General features: G+C 41.7%; 1 protein-coding gene across 1 annotated transcript; it reads right to left on the bottom strand.

Moving 5' to 3' along the window:
* Nucleotides 1–17125: 17125 nt before the first annotated feature.
* LOC115990142 lies at nt 17126–17614 on the bottom strand. Its single transcript, XM_031113999.1, has one exon. It carries the CDS (start codon nt 17612–17614, stop codon nt 17126–17128), a length of 489 nt encoding a protein of 162 aa, XP_030969859.1.
* Nucleotides 17615–17961: the final 347 nt, after the last annotated feature.

The following is a 17961-nucleotide window of genomic DNA, read 5'->3' as shown; positions in this document are numbered from 1 at the left end:
TTATTCCGAGCTTATTGAAACTATTCGGCACAATAATACCGACCTGAGAAAGGTTACATACCCCAGAATAACTAAGATGACAGCTGAATGCTCAGTACTGTGTAGGAGGTAATCATCCGAGGAGGGATAACCCAAAATGAGCTGCCAATGCGGGTCGCCAAGTACTAGGATGCTTTGCCACCTTCTTAATATCCTTCATAGCCTTAACCATTTTTGGCATCTGGTCCGAGGATTGAAGTACGATCGTACTGAACTTAAACGCTCGTTTGCATCAATTCCCTTAGAACTTGAGGATCCGAGGACAGGCTAGGATCTTCATTCCGTCCAGGACTCAATTCAACTTTTAGTATATAATCATCCCGTAGGTCTGAGCGATCTAGAATTCTCCTTAAGTGATTGGTTTCTCCATATATTTGAGTCCGAGGACCATGCAATACCTTGGTTCTGTCCAAAACTTAGTTTTTAAGTAGTTGGTTTTCCCATAGGTTTGAGTCCAAGGACCATGCAATACCTTGGTTCTATCAAAAACTTAGTTTTTAAGTAGTTAGTTTCCCTATAGGTTTGAGTCCGAGGACCATGCAATACCTTGGTTCTGTCCAAAACTTAGATATTTTCTTTAAATAGTTGGTTTCCCCATAGGTTTGAGTCCGAGGACCATGTAATACCTTAGTTCTGTCCAAAACTTAGATATTTTCTTTAAGTAGTTGGTTTCCCCACAGGTTTGAGTCCGAGGACCATGCAATACCTTGATTCTGTCCAAAACTTAGTTTTTAAGTAGTTGGTTTCCCCATAGATTTGAGTTCGAGGACCATGCAATACCTTGGTTCTGTCCAAAACTTAGTTTTTAAGTAGTTGGTTTCCCCATAGGTTTGAGTCCGAGGACCATGCAATACCTTGGTTCTGTCCAAAACTTAGATATTTTCTTTAAGTGGGGGGGATTAGCCCCTCGGCCAAGCCGTGGGACATTGGTTTTGGGGGATTAGCCCCTCGGCCAAGCCCCTAGAACCATCTGCACTACTGACGCTTCGAAGCGTAGCCCCTAATGGAACTTTGTGTTAGAGCACCACAACGGGCTACTGGAAGTGACGGGGGACTTTCTCGACCCACCGCCTGTGCCAACACCCAAGCCTCCCCACAGACGGCGTCAATTGTAAGGTCTCAATTCGTGACGGCCCCAAAATAGTATTGGGTTCGCACGTTGACGGCCCCAACATTGGTTTGGGGGGATTAGCCCCTCGGCCAAGCCCCTAGAACCATCTGCACTACTGACGCTTCGAAGCGTAGTCCCTAATGGAACTTTGTGTTAGAGCACCACAACGGGCTACTGGAAGTGACGGGGGACTTTCTCGACCCATCGCCTGTGCCAACACCCAAGCCTCCCCATAGACGGCATCAATTGTAAGGTCTCAATTCGTGACGGCCCCAAAATAGTATTGGGTTCGCATGTTGAGGGCCCAAACAATATAATTTGTAGAGCGTGGGTTTGAAAGGCTAGGCCTTGGTCACCGAATGGTAGTTGGTCATAGTATTCATACCGAACTAAACCATGTTCGCTCGAGAAGTCTATCTCCTCGATACGGTCTGGGAGGCTCTGGTTCTTGGCCTTTTTTCCTAGCCCCCTTTCCGGATTGCATGCTTCCCCTTTTATATTAGCCTATTCTTCTCATCCTACGTCCACGTGTAGGTTCGACTTTCCAGGACTGATACTTGTCCCATCAGCCCATACCCAAAGTGGTTAGGGGTGGTTGTAAAAGCTGAAGAGCATGGTTCTGTCAGGTGCAGAGTATTCAATGGCAGTAATGGCAGTTTTCCCTTTGTCCTTTGTCGCCATACTGTCCAGGAGTCCTTTTTTCTATCAACGCAGATATTTTAGGTTTTTCCCAAAACTGTTCCTATACCGTTCTTGCCCTTTCTTTCAAGAGGGCTTTTGAGATGCCGAGGACAGAGTCATCCTCGGCTATGTCTCAAGGTTACTTGGACTTTTATTATATGTCCTCGGCTATATCCCTCCTCGGCTCAAGCCTTGGGTCCCAATGTAAAAGTGGGTCAGGGCCACAAATTATTGGGCCCCACATATATATATATATATATATATATCTATATATATATATATATATATATATATAGATGTGACTGAATTTAACTGTTGAATAACATAAGATGAGAAGGAAAAAAAGTAAAAATAAAATATATAACAATAAATACCAATAAAGAGAACAATTGCACATAAAAGATTTTTATTCTTTCTTATAACTCTAATTAAGATTGATGGTTTTGTTTTTTTAATATGTGTTTTAGTATTGTGTTTTTTTAATTTCCCATTAGAAAGTCTTTTCTTTCCCTTTTATAATTTTCATTGAATTTTGGTTTGGATTAATACTTAGTTGTTCTTGGAAATAGGAATTTGAATATGCCTACCAATTTTTTGACTAATAAATTATTATAAAATCTATTTTTTATTTCTTTAGTTTTATTTTAATTTTGGTTAAGTTAACCTTGTAATTTTGTGATGATTTTTTATTATTATGGTAATTTCCTTATTCCATAAGAGATGAGTTGTATATTAAGCAAATGTAACACACTACAACAAAGTTAGAAGAATATGGTTCACCTTAAAAAATTTTAATGAAATACACAAAAAAAAATATATATTAAAATGATATCCACCCCAAATGTTTTCCTATAATGACAAGCTTTATCTTTTAACCTCTAAGAAATGCAATGCAATGACCAAAGGATATGCCCCTTTAATATATTGTCTCTAATCAAATAAACAAAGGCTCTTGTCCCCTTTAGGTACAGGTTTATATGGAATTCAATTGTTTTCAATTTCTTCTTTCCTCTGTAAGAAAGAACCATCAACCTTAACTAACCAAAAAAAAAAAAAAACCATCAACATTAATTAGAATTATAAGAAAGAACAAAAATAGGATAACATTTAACAATAAAGAGAAAAAAAAAATTTAAAAACAAATCTAAATGGCATTAACCAATGTGGAGTTTTAATGAACTCTTGGTCTACCTAGAATATAATAGAGAAAATAAAAATGAGACTAATACTAATTCTAGGAAACATATATAGAGAAATAGAAATAAGGATGCTAATTAATGAACATTGGCAATACCATCAATCCTGTTTAAAGCTTAATCATAGCTCCACTAATTTGCTGACTTTCAACTTTTGGCTAGTATATATTTAGGCGTTCTCCAATGCCATAAAATTCCTTATTGTCTGGTTTTACTTGAATTCCGGCAAACTACCCAATCAAATTAAGGAGAAAATAAGAATAATGATTCTAGTGTAGAAAAAAAAATCCCAAAGATTAGTAATTTGGCATAAATAGAAGAATGTATAAAAAATTCATCGAAAAATTGAGAGAGAAAGAGAGAGAACCTTTTTTTGAATTCTAGCAAACTACCTGATTAAATTAAGTGAGAAAATGAGCATAATGATTCTAGTGTAGAAAAAAAAAAGAAAAAGAAAAGAAAGGATTCCCAAAGATTAGTAATTTGGCATAAATAGAAGAATGTATAAAAAAATTCATCGAAAAATTGAGAGAGAGAGAGAGAGAGAGAACCTCTTTTTTGTGAGAGAAAACCATGCATAGAATGGAATAGATAGTTACAAATTTATAGTAAGAAAATGTGAATAAGAAGAGACAAAATAAAAGAAGATGAAGAGAAAGAAGAAGAAAATATTTATGTGGAGGGTAGTGGGGAGATGAAAAGAAGAAGAATAATATTTATGTAGAAGGTAGTGGGGAGATAAAAATAAAAAGAATAATACTTATATAGAAGGTAGTGGGGAGATGAAAAGGTAAGGGTGGAGAAAGTGTGGAAAAAGTGTTAATATTAAAATAAAAAAAAAGGTAATTTTTAAAAACAATTATAGGAAAATTGGAAAGAAAATGATAATGAGGTGGACGATGATGTGGCTCAACTGGAGCGTAGCAACAATAAATGCTACGCTTCAGCTTTTAGATATATATAGATTTGTACTTTTTGCATAATTGTCTTATATGCTTTGATCCCATTCCTCTACGTGGCAATATTAGGGTCTGTTTAAAATCCGTTTATCTGGTCGAAATTAAAATTTTTTTGCTGAAAATACTGGTATGGTGAAAGAACCGGAAAAAGGACTGGTTACTGGTTTTCTAGTTGGACTAAGGTACAATTGGTGGTTGAACCGATGACATAATAAATAATTAAAAATATATATATATATATAAAGTTTTTTAACTAAGAATATTCAAGTTATATATATATATATATAAATATATATATATATAATATTTAAAAATTAATGTGAGTTTATTTTTTGTGTATTAGATTTAGGAAATAAAAATAACAAAATCCATCGTCCATATATAAAATTTTATAATTGTGAAGAATCAAATTAACAATGTATGATATATATTTATATTATTATATATTTAATACTTATATATATACACACACACACACACAATACTGACATGACATGGTTTTTTTTTTTTAACCCTTCCCTTAGAGCATCTGCATCAGTAGATGCATAATTTCTGTCTATTTTGCAAGAAAAAACATGTTTTTTCTATTTTATACATCCACTTTTATAAAACACCCATATCAGTTTATCTATTCTACACATTTATTTAATAAAATATTCATTCTTGACTCAATACCCGGAACACAAATGACTCAATACCCAGCCACCATAAATGATCAAAGCAGCGGCAATCATCCCCAGCCTCCATCATCAACGCACACAACCACCATCATCAAACCAACCTCCATCATCAACTCACCCATCAAAATCCCAAAACCACTAATCAAAATCATTAAAACCCACTAATCAAAACCCACCAATCAAAATCATCAAAACCCACTAATCAAAATCATTAAAACCCACTAATCAAAACCCACCAATCAAAATCATCAAAACCCACTAATCAAAATCATCAAACCCACTAATTAAAACCATCAAACAAAGAAAAAGATAGCAGTGGCAATCGGCGAGGCAACGACGATTGACGTGAGTAGTGACAAGATCAAGCCCTCTACCAGAAAACCTACTAATTAAACAACGAGAAACAAAGGATAAGAAATCAAACATCGAGAGGATGTGGCGATCGGCGATTTGATAAAACAACGAGAGGCTGTGGTGTGATGATTTGATTAAGTGATCGACAAGAGATTGGGGCGGTGGCAATCGACGGCAGTGGTGAGAGATGATTTGATCAACGAGAGATCAGATGGTTTGATGATTTGATCAAATGAGAAAAAGTGATAGTTAGGTGAGAGTGAGAGCAACCAGAGACAAGGAGAGAAAAAAATTATTAAAATATTAAATGCAAGTGCTACAGTAACCATGCATATATGCATGGTTACTTGAGTAATTGTGCATTTATGCATAATTTTACACCCACTAATGTGGGTGTTTTTTTGGTCAAAATGTGTAAAATGAAGGGTTTTTCGCATTTTGCAAGATTTTGCATCCACTGATGTAGATGCTCTTATCTTTATTGAGTTGTCTTGTAAAAGGTTGCTCCTTTTAAGAACTTGTAATGTGGCCCTAGGAGGTGTGACTCGGATAAGACATAGAAAAAAAAAAAGTGATTCACCTACCCCTGAGAGCTAAAGTCATTCTTCTCTTTTGTTTTAACTCTCTTACTTTACAATCTCACACTCTTACTCTCTCGGTCTCAAAGTATTTTTGCTGCAAAATAAAAAATTTCAGAAAGTTGATGCTGCCAAGGTAATTCATATTTACCTTAAAAAAAAAAAAAAAAAATCAAGAATCACATTTTAATCCTTAGTTCTTTACCTCTCTCTTTTCATTGAGTTTTTCTTTCTTCCCATAATTTTGGATCATCATTCTTATAGGTTTTAGGTTGGATTTGAATGGGGGAAAAATGCAACTTTTTGAAAAAAATGTGTAGTTTTAGTTTTCAACACAATCGGTTAATAACCGGTTCAATCATACTAATTCTCAGTTTTATGGTTGAACCGGCTGATTCTCAATTATTTCCGATTTTTTGGTGTTTTTCGGTTTTTAGTCATAATCGAACCGGATTAGTGGCTAGTTCTTGATTGAACTGGTCGGACCAGCTGGTTCAATCCGATTTTTAAAACCATGAGTGGAACTTATGAACAGTACCAAAAAGTGCAGTAGGGCTCATGAATAGTAATAAAAATAAGCTGAATAGTAATAAAAATAAGCTGAATAGTAAAATAAGATGATTTTTTTAATTTGGAGCCAAACGCACACAAATGGTCTGTTTGAAATCTACTTATTTTGCTAAAACTGAAATTTTTTTTCCTGAATAGTACCAAAAAGTGCAGTGAGACCCATGAATAGTAAAAAAATAAGATAAATAGTAAAATAAGTTGACAAAAATAATTTTTGCCAAACACACACTTAGGCTCTGATTGGGATTTGCTTATTTTACTGAAACTGAATTTTTTTTTTTGCTGAAAGTACTATAGATAAAGGTAAAAGTTAGTTGAAATAGTACAATAAGACCCATGAATAGTAGCTGAAATAGTATCCAAACGGACCTTTATGCTCTAATTGGAATCCACTTATTTTACTGAAACTGAAAACTTTTTGCTGAAAGTACTGTAGATAAAGGTAAAAGTTAGCTGAAATAATACAGTGACACATATAAATAGCATCAGAAAGTACAGTAGAGCCCGTGAATAGTAACAAAAATAAGTTGAATAATAAAATAAACTGAAATTTTAATTTGAAACCAAACACGCACTTAGATTGTGAAATGTTATTCTAAATATTTAAACATGAATAAATTAACTATTGATATTGGATTTAATTAAGTTAGGGATATTATTATTGAACATGATTGAGAATTTTTTGAATTTTATCAATCGTACAAAGTAGCCTTCATATTTTGACATGCACACTTTCAATCCAGTGGTCTGATTGAAACTCATGAAATATTGCTTTGATCTTTATAACTTTTAGATTTGTTTAATGTGAATTTAAGAAATCCAACTGTCCTTCTCAAAAAAGAAAAAAAGAAATCCAACTGTCCAAATTACAATTTTGACCGTAAATTGTGAAATGACAGTTTTGCCTTTTGATGAGGTTAAACATAAGTTGCACAATGCAATATCTACATACAATAGTTAGTGATCTTTTTTTTTTTCTTTTTTTCTTTTTTTTTCATGCAATCCCCTCTCCATTTTACTATCATCACTTGATTATGGGTCTTGATTTTGCGGATTTGGGTATTGTGTGTGATTTTTGGTTATAGTTGTTTTGATTGATTAATTATATGTGTTGGTTAGGGGTGGCAATTCAAGTTCGCAAGTTGGGTTCGTTTCGTGTTGAACCATAAGTATTCAACTGTATCGGTTGACCCAAACCCAACTTGTTTAGTAAACGTGTCAAAAATCCTCAACCTGAACACAACTTATTTACTAAACAAGTCAACTTGACTTGACACATTTAACTCGTTTAATTAACAAGTCATGTAAAATTCAGTACAAATAACTTGTTTAATAATCTATTTGATTAATAGGTCATACCTAACCTATATAATTTTTATCAATTCCTATATATCTAAAATTAAAATACAATTACAGCCATAAATATAGAAATAAACATATAAAACAACCATAAATCAAGCAATAATATCAAAATAATTAATAATTTTATAAGCTAAATGAGTCAAACAGGTCAAATGGGTTCACATATTGAATGTGAATACAACTCGTTTATTAAACGGGTTAACCATGTCAACCCGTATATGATCCAAACTCGTTTAGCCTCAACCCATAACCTATTTATAAACAGATTAGTCGTGTTGGGTTTGTGAGTCGTGTCAAATTTTGTCATCCCTAGTGTTGATAAACTAGGGTCGGCTGGTAGGAAAGAGAAATTTTAGAGGGTCGAGCAATGGGATTGGGTTGAGAGAGAGAGAGAGCAGATGAATATTTTATTAAGTGTAGGAGAGAGGGAATTTCAGTCTCATAAATTTGTTTATAAAGTTATTGTGATTTTTTATTTGAGAAACAAGGTTTTTATTTTTTATTTTTTATTTTTTTTTATGGGAAAACAACAAACTTTTATTAAGCAATAGCAAGAGATTATACATCATAGAGAAGAACTTGTTCTTAGAAATAAGGATTCTCTTCCATCTAGGTAGAGAAATCAACTTTGCCCTTGGCATGTGTAAGCTCCAAAGATGGGCTTGCTGGGCCAAACCACTATTTGGGCTTACAATTTACTTATATGGTGGGTCTAGGTATCCTACCTTGGGTTGTCCTAGGCTAAGGGACCCAATGCAATCACTTTTCTCCCTCTTTCTCAATGTTATCTCCTCTCTATCTCCCTTACTCTTTTCTTTCCCCAGAATTACATCCCCCAACTATCCATTCATTTCTCCTATTTATAGCCTTTGTTAATGGGGTGATCATCATTATTTTCCCCTTTAGTACAAAGAAGGTTCCAATGTCAATGGGCTTAAGTGGATTTTTAGGTACGAGTGGCTTTGGAAATGGTTCCCACTTCAGTGAATGTGTTCGGCAGCGGAGTTTCCTAAGGTTCTGCCAGGCACTTAAACGGCAATGTATCCGGGCAATGTGACCGAGCATGTGCATAGTGCCTGGAAATGGTTTCCCGAGCATCCTGTGAGCAGAGCGTACGCAATCCGCCTTCTAAGTGTCCAGATAACACTCAGTTCACATTGGTAGCTATTCGTGGGTTTGGGCCGGGGTTTTTGTTGATGTGAAGGTTGGATCTTTGGCTCATATCATTGATTCATGGTCCAAGGCCCAATATGAACTTGGGCATTAGGTGTCGTACAATAGCCCCCCCTTGATTTGTCCTCGGCCCCCAGGGACGAATCAAGGAGTCAGAGAGGCAGTGTTTTGCCCGAGAAGTCCAGTGGATGTGCTTGGGGGGTTACAGTGGTCCATAAATGTGCTTCTTAAAAGACGCGTCGCTTTAGATCCTGCAGCTCTGCCATCATTATTACCTGGCGGTTCCCAAACCGAGGCGCGCGTGTGGATTACTTTGGGCATCTCTAAGGTCACTCCCTTTTTACTTCATTAATGCTAACTAATGTTACTCATTGCACACCAATTGATGCCTTCCTTGGCTCCTATAAATAACCCATCTTAATCCATTTTCTCACTTTTCACTCTCTGTCACTTCGAAACTTCTCTCTGCTGAGCATTCTCCTGCGCACCAGTCCACTAACCCAGAATCCTCCTCTCCCTTAGAGCTAGAAGTAAGTTTTCTTCCCCTTTCCTTTATTTTCATTTCCTTCCCTAGAGCGCCTCATTAATTTCTAGTCATAGGATGGGTTTTGCTTATCTCTTGAACGCCGGAGCTCCCTTAGCCGCCTTTAGGCAAGCCTTTAGCGTCCCTGATGATATGGAGTTGGCTTATTGTCACGAAAGTGAAATCGCCCTCCATAGAGGGGCAGGCACGGCCTTTTTCCCATTAATGTCCGTCCTAAAAGGCGGGGTCAGGTTTCCCATAGACCCGCTTCTACTTAACACCCTTAGATACTACAGGCTGAGTGCCGACCAACTTGCCCCCAACTTTTACCGAGTAATGAGTTGTGTGGGTAAGCTGAACCAAACATTTGGCTTGCAATTAGACCATCATGACATAAACCACATGTACAGCCTTTGTGGAAAGAAGAAATCAAACTATTACTTAAAGACTAGAGATAACAGGGTACGACTGTTTTCTTGTCTGCCGGACTCTAATAGGAATTCTGCTGGGGAATTTGTTCGGGTGCGCGGCAATTGGTTTGCCGGTGACATTCCTCCCCCTTTGTCATAGCGCGAAGTTGGTTTGTCCTAACCTTCAATTCCTCATGTTTCCTAAAATTGTAAATACTTTATTTACTCTAACCTTGATTCGTTTTCTTTTTGCTGCAAATGGTTCAGTGTTCACTCAGGATATCAGAACAGTTCACTTCCGGGACCTAAATTTTGTGCTAAGGTCCGAGATCTTCGTTCACCGGGACGGGCAACTTCGTGCTTCTCACCTCATCCTCGGCGTAGACCCGGTATACTCCATTTGGCAACCTTTCGGCCAAGCCCTCATTGTAGATAGCCCACTCCTTTCTTATATAGATGTTCGGCACGTGAACTTCCTCCCCCCCAGCATCACTGTAGGAGAAGCCCGTAACCTCGGCCCGCGGTATACCTGTTCAGACGAACTCGCGCCTATAAGGGATGAATCGGCCGAAGTAGCATCCAAGCATCTTCAGGAACGCGCTCACGAGGCCGTTCAGCGTGAAGCCGTACCAGCCGAACCCGCGAATCCAGTTTAAGTAGCCGCGGAAGAAGTTGCGGAGTCTAGTGACTCGTCCAGGACCCATTCCGCTTCTGAAGACATAGTGACCAGAAGGACCTTGACTGTCAGCCGTTTCATCCCTGGGGCAAGCCAGGTCATTCAGTAGTAGTCTCCACCCCAAGGGCGCATCCCATCTCCTCCCGCTCATCCCCCGCCTCCCCTTACTCTCGGTCGGCAACGAAAGAGGCAAAGGCTTACCGATCAATCCTCCACCGGCCCGGGAGAGGGTCGAATCCAAACTCCCCTTCAGCCTTCTTGGGGTATCACAATTCAGGAGCCGTCGGCCCAGGTTGGAACATATGTGGCCTCATCCTCCAGACCGGTGTAGCCATGGCAACCAACGTACGAGCTGGACGGCATGCCCCTCCCGGCTAGCGCAAGCATCCGGGCATGGGAAAAGGGTGAAGGGGGCTGTGTTGCCCAAAGCTTGGTCCATGGTCTCCTCTTGCCCGAAGATGTGAGTGCATTTACTAATGGGACCGATGAGTCCATGGGGAGAAGACTCCAATGACACACCATCGTGGTAAGTCCTCTTCCTTTGCACTCTTATTATTGTCATTTTCCTTCTGTGCATGTCCTTATATTTTTTATGTTCGTTGTAACCTCAAGTTGCCGTGCATGAATAACATTGTCTTTAACAGGCCGCCCAACTAGCCCATATACTAAATGAAAGGGTGAAGGATCTTACCAAGAAGGTTGATCGGGAGAAAGCCGGTAAGGAAGAGGTTGTGAAAGCGGCTAAGGAGAAAACAAAAATTGCCGAATTTGCCGAGAAGAGAGCTGTTGCAGAGAAATCCCGGGATTCGACAAAGAAGAAATTGGCGGAGCTGGTGGCGCGGCAGAATGAGACAGAAGTGAAGCTGGCCAAAACAGTAAGCTTGAACTCCACTCTATCTGAAGAGGCTGCTGATCTGCGGGCGGCCCTTGAAACTTGTGAGAGTAAGTGGTACGATAAGGGGTTTGTCGTTGCCGAGAAGAGCGTGGAGCCGGTGGTTATGCAAGCTCGGTAACTATCTTTCTAGGAGGGCTGGATGGCTGCTCTACAGGCCCTAGGGTGCCCGAGGACTCCCCTCTTAGGGACCCTAATTAGATCCCCGTTCCAGCCTCTATCCCTACCGCTCAAAACCCAGCCGATCCAAACGAAGAGGAGGAGACGGATAGTTTGAGGGAGCTGGTGAAGCAGATTGATGCCCACGTGGAGATGATCGGGGCAGAAGTAACCAGTAACCCTACCATTGAAGGCCCTCAAGGCGAAGATGCCCATTCCCAGCCCCCCGTGCCCGAGCACCACTCCGTCGAAATGACCTCCGAGACGCAGCCCGTGGAACTTTCGTCTTAATTGCCGAACCTGCTTTACATTTCTTCTATTCACTTTTATTCTTATAGTTTTTATTTAATTTCGCGTTGGTTTTTCCAAGTCGCCGGGCTGTGGCGACTAGACAATTATTTCCTGGTTTTAAACAGTTTGCTCGGTCTTTGAATCCCAATATCACCGGGTTTTGGTGATGACAAGATTGATTTATCATGCTTGATTTCAAATTTGCGTTATTTACCGATCAATTGTGATGATGCATGTATATTTTCCCTTTCTTATGTTTATTTCAAAGTTTCTGCAAATGTATGCATGGCTTTCCCTTGTTGGTTGATAGGGGTTGAACCGGGAAGTTGGATTGTGTTTTCTGGAATTCCGAGCAAGTTTTCTGCCTACTCGGTGATGGGGATTGAACCGAGAAGCAGGCTTATAATCTTAGAAATGTTTTAGTAAGGTTTCCACCTGCTCGGTGATAGAATTGAATCGAGAAGCAGGCTTTTGTCCTTAGAAGTATTTTAGTAAGGTTTCCACCTGCTCGGTGATAGGAATCAAACCGAGAAGCAGGCTTCTGTCCTTAGAAGTATTTTAGTAAGGTTTCCACCTGCTCGGTGATAAAATCGACCCGAGAAGCTGGCTTCTGTCCTTAAAAATATTTTAGTAAGTTTTCCTCCTGCTCGGTGATAGGAATAGAACCGAGAAGCAGGCTTCTATCCTTAGAAGTATTTTAGTAAGGTTTCCACCTGCTCGGTGATAGGAATCGAACTGAGAAGCAGGCTTCTGTCCTTAGAAGTATTTTAGTAAGGTTTTCACCTGCTCGGTGCTAGGAATCAAACCGAGAAGCAGGCTTCTATCCTTAAAAATATTTTAGTAAGGTTTCCACTTGCTCGATGATAGGAATCGAACTAAGAAGCAAGCTTCTGTCCTTAGAAGTATTTTTGAGCTGCTTGAATTTCCTAAGCTTCCCCTTTGTCCATCAACCAGACATAGTGAACAACAAGAATTTGCCTAGCAAGAACAAACTAGTTTCATCTTTATCATATGAGTCAGTACAATACACATTTTTTCATGCATGGACGGTCAATAATAAAACTTCTTGAGATTATAAGCATTCCAAGGTCGGGGCAATGGTACTTCGTTCATGTCTTCAAGATAATATGCCCCCACGCTTGCAATAGCTGTAACTCTGTACGGTCCTTCCCAAGTTTGGGCAAGCTTCCCGGTATTTGTATCTCGCATGCTTCCTACTGCCTTTCTTAGTACCAGGTCTCCGGTGCTAAATTCTCTCACCCTTACACCTTGATTGTAGCGCCGGGCAAGCTTTTGTTGATACTCTGCTAGCCTTATGGTTGCTACTTCTTGGTATTCTTCAAGTAAATCTAGGCACCGCGTTAGCTGACCTTCGTTCTGTTTCGTATTTAATTCTGAGACCCGTGCGCTACATAGGTTGACCTCGATTGATATCACGGCTTAAGCCCCGTAAGTGAGAGAGAATGGGGTTTCACCCGTGGATCTTCGAGAAGTTATCCGGTATGCCCACAAAACATTTGGTAATTCTTCAGCCCAGTTGCCTTTCACTTCTTCCAGCCTTCACTTCAAGCCGTTCACGATCACCTTGTTCACGGCCTTCGCCTGGCCATTGCCCTGGGGATACGCCGGAGTAGAGTACTTGTTCCTGATGCCGATATTGCTGCAAAATTTGCGAAAACTTCGATTGTCAAACTGCAATCCGTTGTCCGATATAAGGGAGTCCGGGACCCTGAACCTGGTGATTATGTTCTTCTATACGAATTTCTTCACATTTACGTCCCGGATATTGGCTAAAGCCTCTGCCTCCGCCCATTTGGTGAAGTAATCAACGGCTACCAACACGAATCAAGGACTACTAATCGGGTTCAAATGCCCGGCAAGCCGGTGTATCTGAGGGGCGTGCTTCTGACACTGTTCACACTTTCGAACGTATTCTGCAACGTCCTTCTGCATCTGGGGCCACCAGAATCCCTGAGTCATTGCTCGGTGTGCTAGTGACTGTCCCCCTACATGGCTGCCGCATACCCCTTCATGCAACTCGATCAGGAGCTGGCCTACTTTCTCCGGGTGTAAGCATGACAAATATGGCCCTCTGAATGACCTACGATAGAGTTTCCAGTCTCCAGACAACCAGTACCGGGCAGCCACCCTGCGGACCTTGTTGGCCTCCTTCTCATTGTCCGGAATCCGGTCATCGACCAAGAAATCTATGATAGGGTCCATCTAGCTCGGTCCAAGCGTTGTGACTGCTGTGACTTCGACTCTCGCAGCCCCCTCATTTCCTGCCACCTTAATGTTGGGCCTGGGGATGAGTTCCACTCTGATAAGCTGGGGAATATCCTTGGCAATTGACAATGCCAGAGTGGCGAGAGAGTCAGCATGTCTGTTCTGTGCTCGGGCCACTTGAATCACCTTCACCGTACAAAAGCCATCCATGACCTGCTTCATCAAGTCTAAGTATACTTTCATCTGAGGATCTCGAGCCTCAAAATTCCCCTATGCCTGGTTGACTATGAGTCTTGAATCTAAATAAATCTCCACATCCTGGGCCTCTAACCGTGAAACTGCCCTCAGTTCGGCAAGCAAAGCTTCATACTTTGCCTCATTGTTAGAGGCATTAAACCCCAACCTGAACGAATGCTCCAAGAGAATTCCCTTCGGGGTGATTATGACTACCATGGCTTCGGCCCCTTTAGCGCTGGAAGCCCCATCCACATGTACCTTCCACGGGCGGTGCTCTACCTGATAGACCATTTCCCCTTTAGGAGAGAATTCTGCGACAAAATCTGCTAATACCTACCTCTTTACTGCACTTCTCGGCTTATACCTCACGTCGAATGCCCCGAGTCGTGTCCCCCATTTAGCTATTCGTCCCGTGAGATCAGATCTTTTCAATAATGACTGTAAGGGATGTTTAGTCAGCACATATATGGTATGAGCCTGGAAGTACTGTGGCAATTTCCTGGTAGCATGCATTAGGGCCAACACCAATTTTTCCAAGGGCAAATACCTGGTCTCGGTGTCGACTAGAGTCTTGCTGATATAATACATGGGCTGTTGTACTCCTTGGTCCCTTAAAAGCACAGCACTTACAGCATGTTCGGATACCGAAAGGTACATGAATAATTCCTCTCTAGGTTCTGGTGCACTTAACATTGGTGCTCGCACTAAGTACTCCTTAAGGTCCTAGAAAGCCTTTTCACATTCATCATCCCACCGAAACCCCTTCCACTTCTTCAAAAGCTGATAAAAAGGACGGCAGTGATTGGAAAATTTTGAGATGAACCGGTTGAGAGCGACCAGCATCCCGGTCAATACCTGTACTTCTTTCGGGTTGCTCGGTGATCGGAGACGCTTCATGACTTCTATTTGGTCGGGATTGACCTTTATCTCCTTGTTGGTGATCAAGTACGTCAAAATTTGCCAGCCTTCACTCTAAAGGCGCATTTTTCTGCGTTAAGACGCAATCTGTGCTTTCGCAGCACCTCGAACACTCCCCGGAGATCCTCTACATGCCGGACCTCTTGATTGCTTTTTACCACCATGTCGACGATATACACTTCGACCGTATGCCCAATTTTATCCCGAAACATCCTCGTCATCATCCGTTGGTATGTTGCCCTGGCATTCTTTAGCCCAAAAGGCATCACGGTGTAATGATAATTAGTATCGGGGGATATGAACGCCGTTTTCTCCTGGTCTTCACCAGCTAAGGCAATCTGATGGTACCCTTGGAAGACATCCAGGAAGCTCATCCTAGGGTGCCCGTAAGTGGCGTCCACTAATTGGTCAATCTTTGGCATGGGGAATGGGTCCTTTGGGCATGCTCAGTTCAGATCTGTGAAATCCACACAAATCCTCCATTTGCCGTTCTTCTTCCGAACAACCACGGTATTTGCCAGCCATTTCGGGAAAAAGGTCTCCTTTATGGCTCCTGCCTCCTTCAGCTTCTCTACCTCCTGTCTTACTGCCTCATCGTGGTCTTTGGCCGACCTTCTTGGCTTCTGCTTCTTCGGGGGATATGAAGGGTCCACATTAAGTTTGTGGACAATAAACCCGGGATCGACCCCGGGAACTTCATAAGGATCCCAAGCGAAAACATCTAAGTTTTGAACCAGAAATAGAAATACTTGGACTCTTTCCTCGCAACTCATGCTTGTTCCAGCTTGAAAATATTTATTAGTGTCCGGCAGTATTTTTACCTTTACTAACTCCTCAGCGCAGCCAGCCTCCATCCCTTCTCAGGGATCCTTTAATTGCTATAACAGGCCTTATAGGGACACATCCTCCTGTTCAACACGCCCCTGTTTGGGCTGCCCAGCCTCCATGTCTCCAACCAGTTGCCTGGTGATTTCTCCCTGACTAGCCTAATTCCCCTGCTTCCAGTTCACTACGGCAGTAAGGCAATGTCTGGTCGCTTGCTGGTCTCCTTTTATTACAATAACACCCCGCTCGGTTGGAAATTTAATCTTTACATGTAGTGTTGATGGGATGGCCCTCATTGAGTGGATCCATGGTCTTCCCAGGATAGCAGTATACGGGGAAAATGAACTTACTATTGTAAACGTTACAGATACCTCTTTCCCTCCCATAATCACGGGGAGAGAGATTTGCCCCTCAGGAATCACTACTTTGCCATCAAACCCAACCAAAGGTGAAGTGTGCTTTATGAGGTCCTCCTTCCTTAGTCCGAGTCCCTTGAATAGATCGGGGTACATCACTTCGGCCTCGCTTCCCTAGTCTATCATCACCCTTTTTACTAAGAAGCTGTTTATTCGGGCCGTGACCACTAACGCGTCATCATGTGGCTGAATCGTCCCCTTTAAATCGTCATTGTCAAACGATACTGGCTCCCGTGCAAACTTCATCTTCTTACCCGGCGACTGTATACCCGGGTTGCCTTCTACCGGTACTACTGTCAACACTCTTTTACTCCTCCCTACAATGAGCTTCTTCGACGCAACATAGATTACTTCAATTACTCCCACAGGAGGTGGGAAAGGGTTTCCCCTTTGCCGGGTATCTTGCCCTACGACTTTGTCCCCCGAGTCTAGCACGAAATCCTTTAAGTGCCCGGCCTTGACTAGCTACTCGAGATGGTCCTTTAATACCCGACACTATTCGGTGGTGTGACCCTTATCTCGGTGATAAGTGTAGTACAGACTCTGATTCCTTCTGGATGGGTCCCCTCCCATCTTGTTCGGCCATCGAAAATACGGCTCGTGTTTGATCCGGTCAAGAATCCTGTGTACTGGTTCCTTAAACATCATGTTCACTTCTCCCATTTGTGTGGCTGGTTCTTGAATTGCCAGATCCCCACGAGGCCTAAACGGGAAACCTGCCTGCCGGGGACGAGTCATCATTAGCGCTTTGCCTTTGCTCTGTAGCCGGTCATCTTCCAATCATTTGTACTCCTCGATGCGTCTCATAAGCTGCCGCATGCCTTCGAGCGGCTTTTTGGTTAATGACTCTCATAGCCCTGAATCCTCGGGCAACCCCATCCTAAATGTGCTTATCGCCACCCTTTCGTTATCTCCACCAATCTTGTTGTATAACTCCCAATATCGGCTGGCGTAACTACGGAGGGTTTCTCTCGCCCTCATTTTCATTAGGAGGAGCGCGTCTACTGGTTGAGGTACTTGGCTGCACATCACAAACTGGACTCCGAACTCTTGAATCAACTCGGAGAAACTACGTATGGATTCTTTCCGTAACCCATTAAACCACCTCAATGCGGTCGGTCCCAAACTCGAGGGAAATACCTTGCACATGAGCACATCATTATGAGTATGCAAAGACATCATTTGAATATAATGACTGACATGTTCTACCGGATCAGTTTTCCCGTCATAGTAGTTGAACGGTGGGCGGGCAAACTTGTTTGGCATTTCGGCTCGCTCGATTTCATTCAAAAACGGGGACCGAGCTGCTTTTCGCAGAGCGCGACTCATGGCGTCCATAGCAGCATTCCGGGGTCGCCTCTCTTCCGGGGAGAGTGAGTCCCTTACTTGGTTTTCTCGAGAATGTGAACGGTCTCGGCGTTGCCCCGATTCCCGGGAGGGAGACCGATTCCTATTTTGTCGAGACCCTCTCTCAAGTGCGAACGGTCTCGGTATCGATGGGATTCCCGAGAATGCAAACGACTTCGCCGCAGTCGAGGTCCAGACTGATTGGATCCCTTTTCATATCTATTTCCCCCAATCCCGTCCCCCTGTTGTCGGTCATTTATGTCTCCTCCCCGGCGCCTACCTCTTACCTCTAGCTCCAAACCCCTGACTAGTATGCGGAGCCGTTCGAGCTCTTCATC

The sequence above is a fragment of the Quercus lobata genome, chromosome 5, assembly GCF_001633185.2.
Source record: "Quercus lobata isolate SW786 chromosome 5, ValleyOak3.0 Primary Assembly, whole genome shotgun sequence".
NCBI lineage: Eukaryota > Viridiplantae > Streptophyta > Magnoliopsida > Fagales > Fagaceae > Quercus > Quercus lobata.
The sequence above is the reverse complement of the archived record's forward strand: the minus strand, read 5'-3'. Positions and strand labels throughout refer to the sequence as shown.

Excerpts from the sequence above, each read along its gene's own strand:
- LOC115990142 (XM_031113999.1), bottom strand. The coding sequence starts at position 17,614 with ATGGACGCCATGAGTCGCGCTCTGCGAAAAGCAGCTCGGTCCCCGTTT.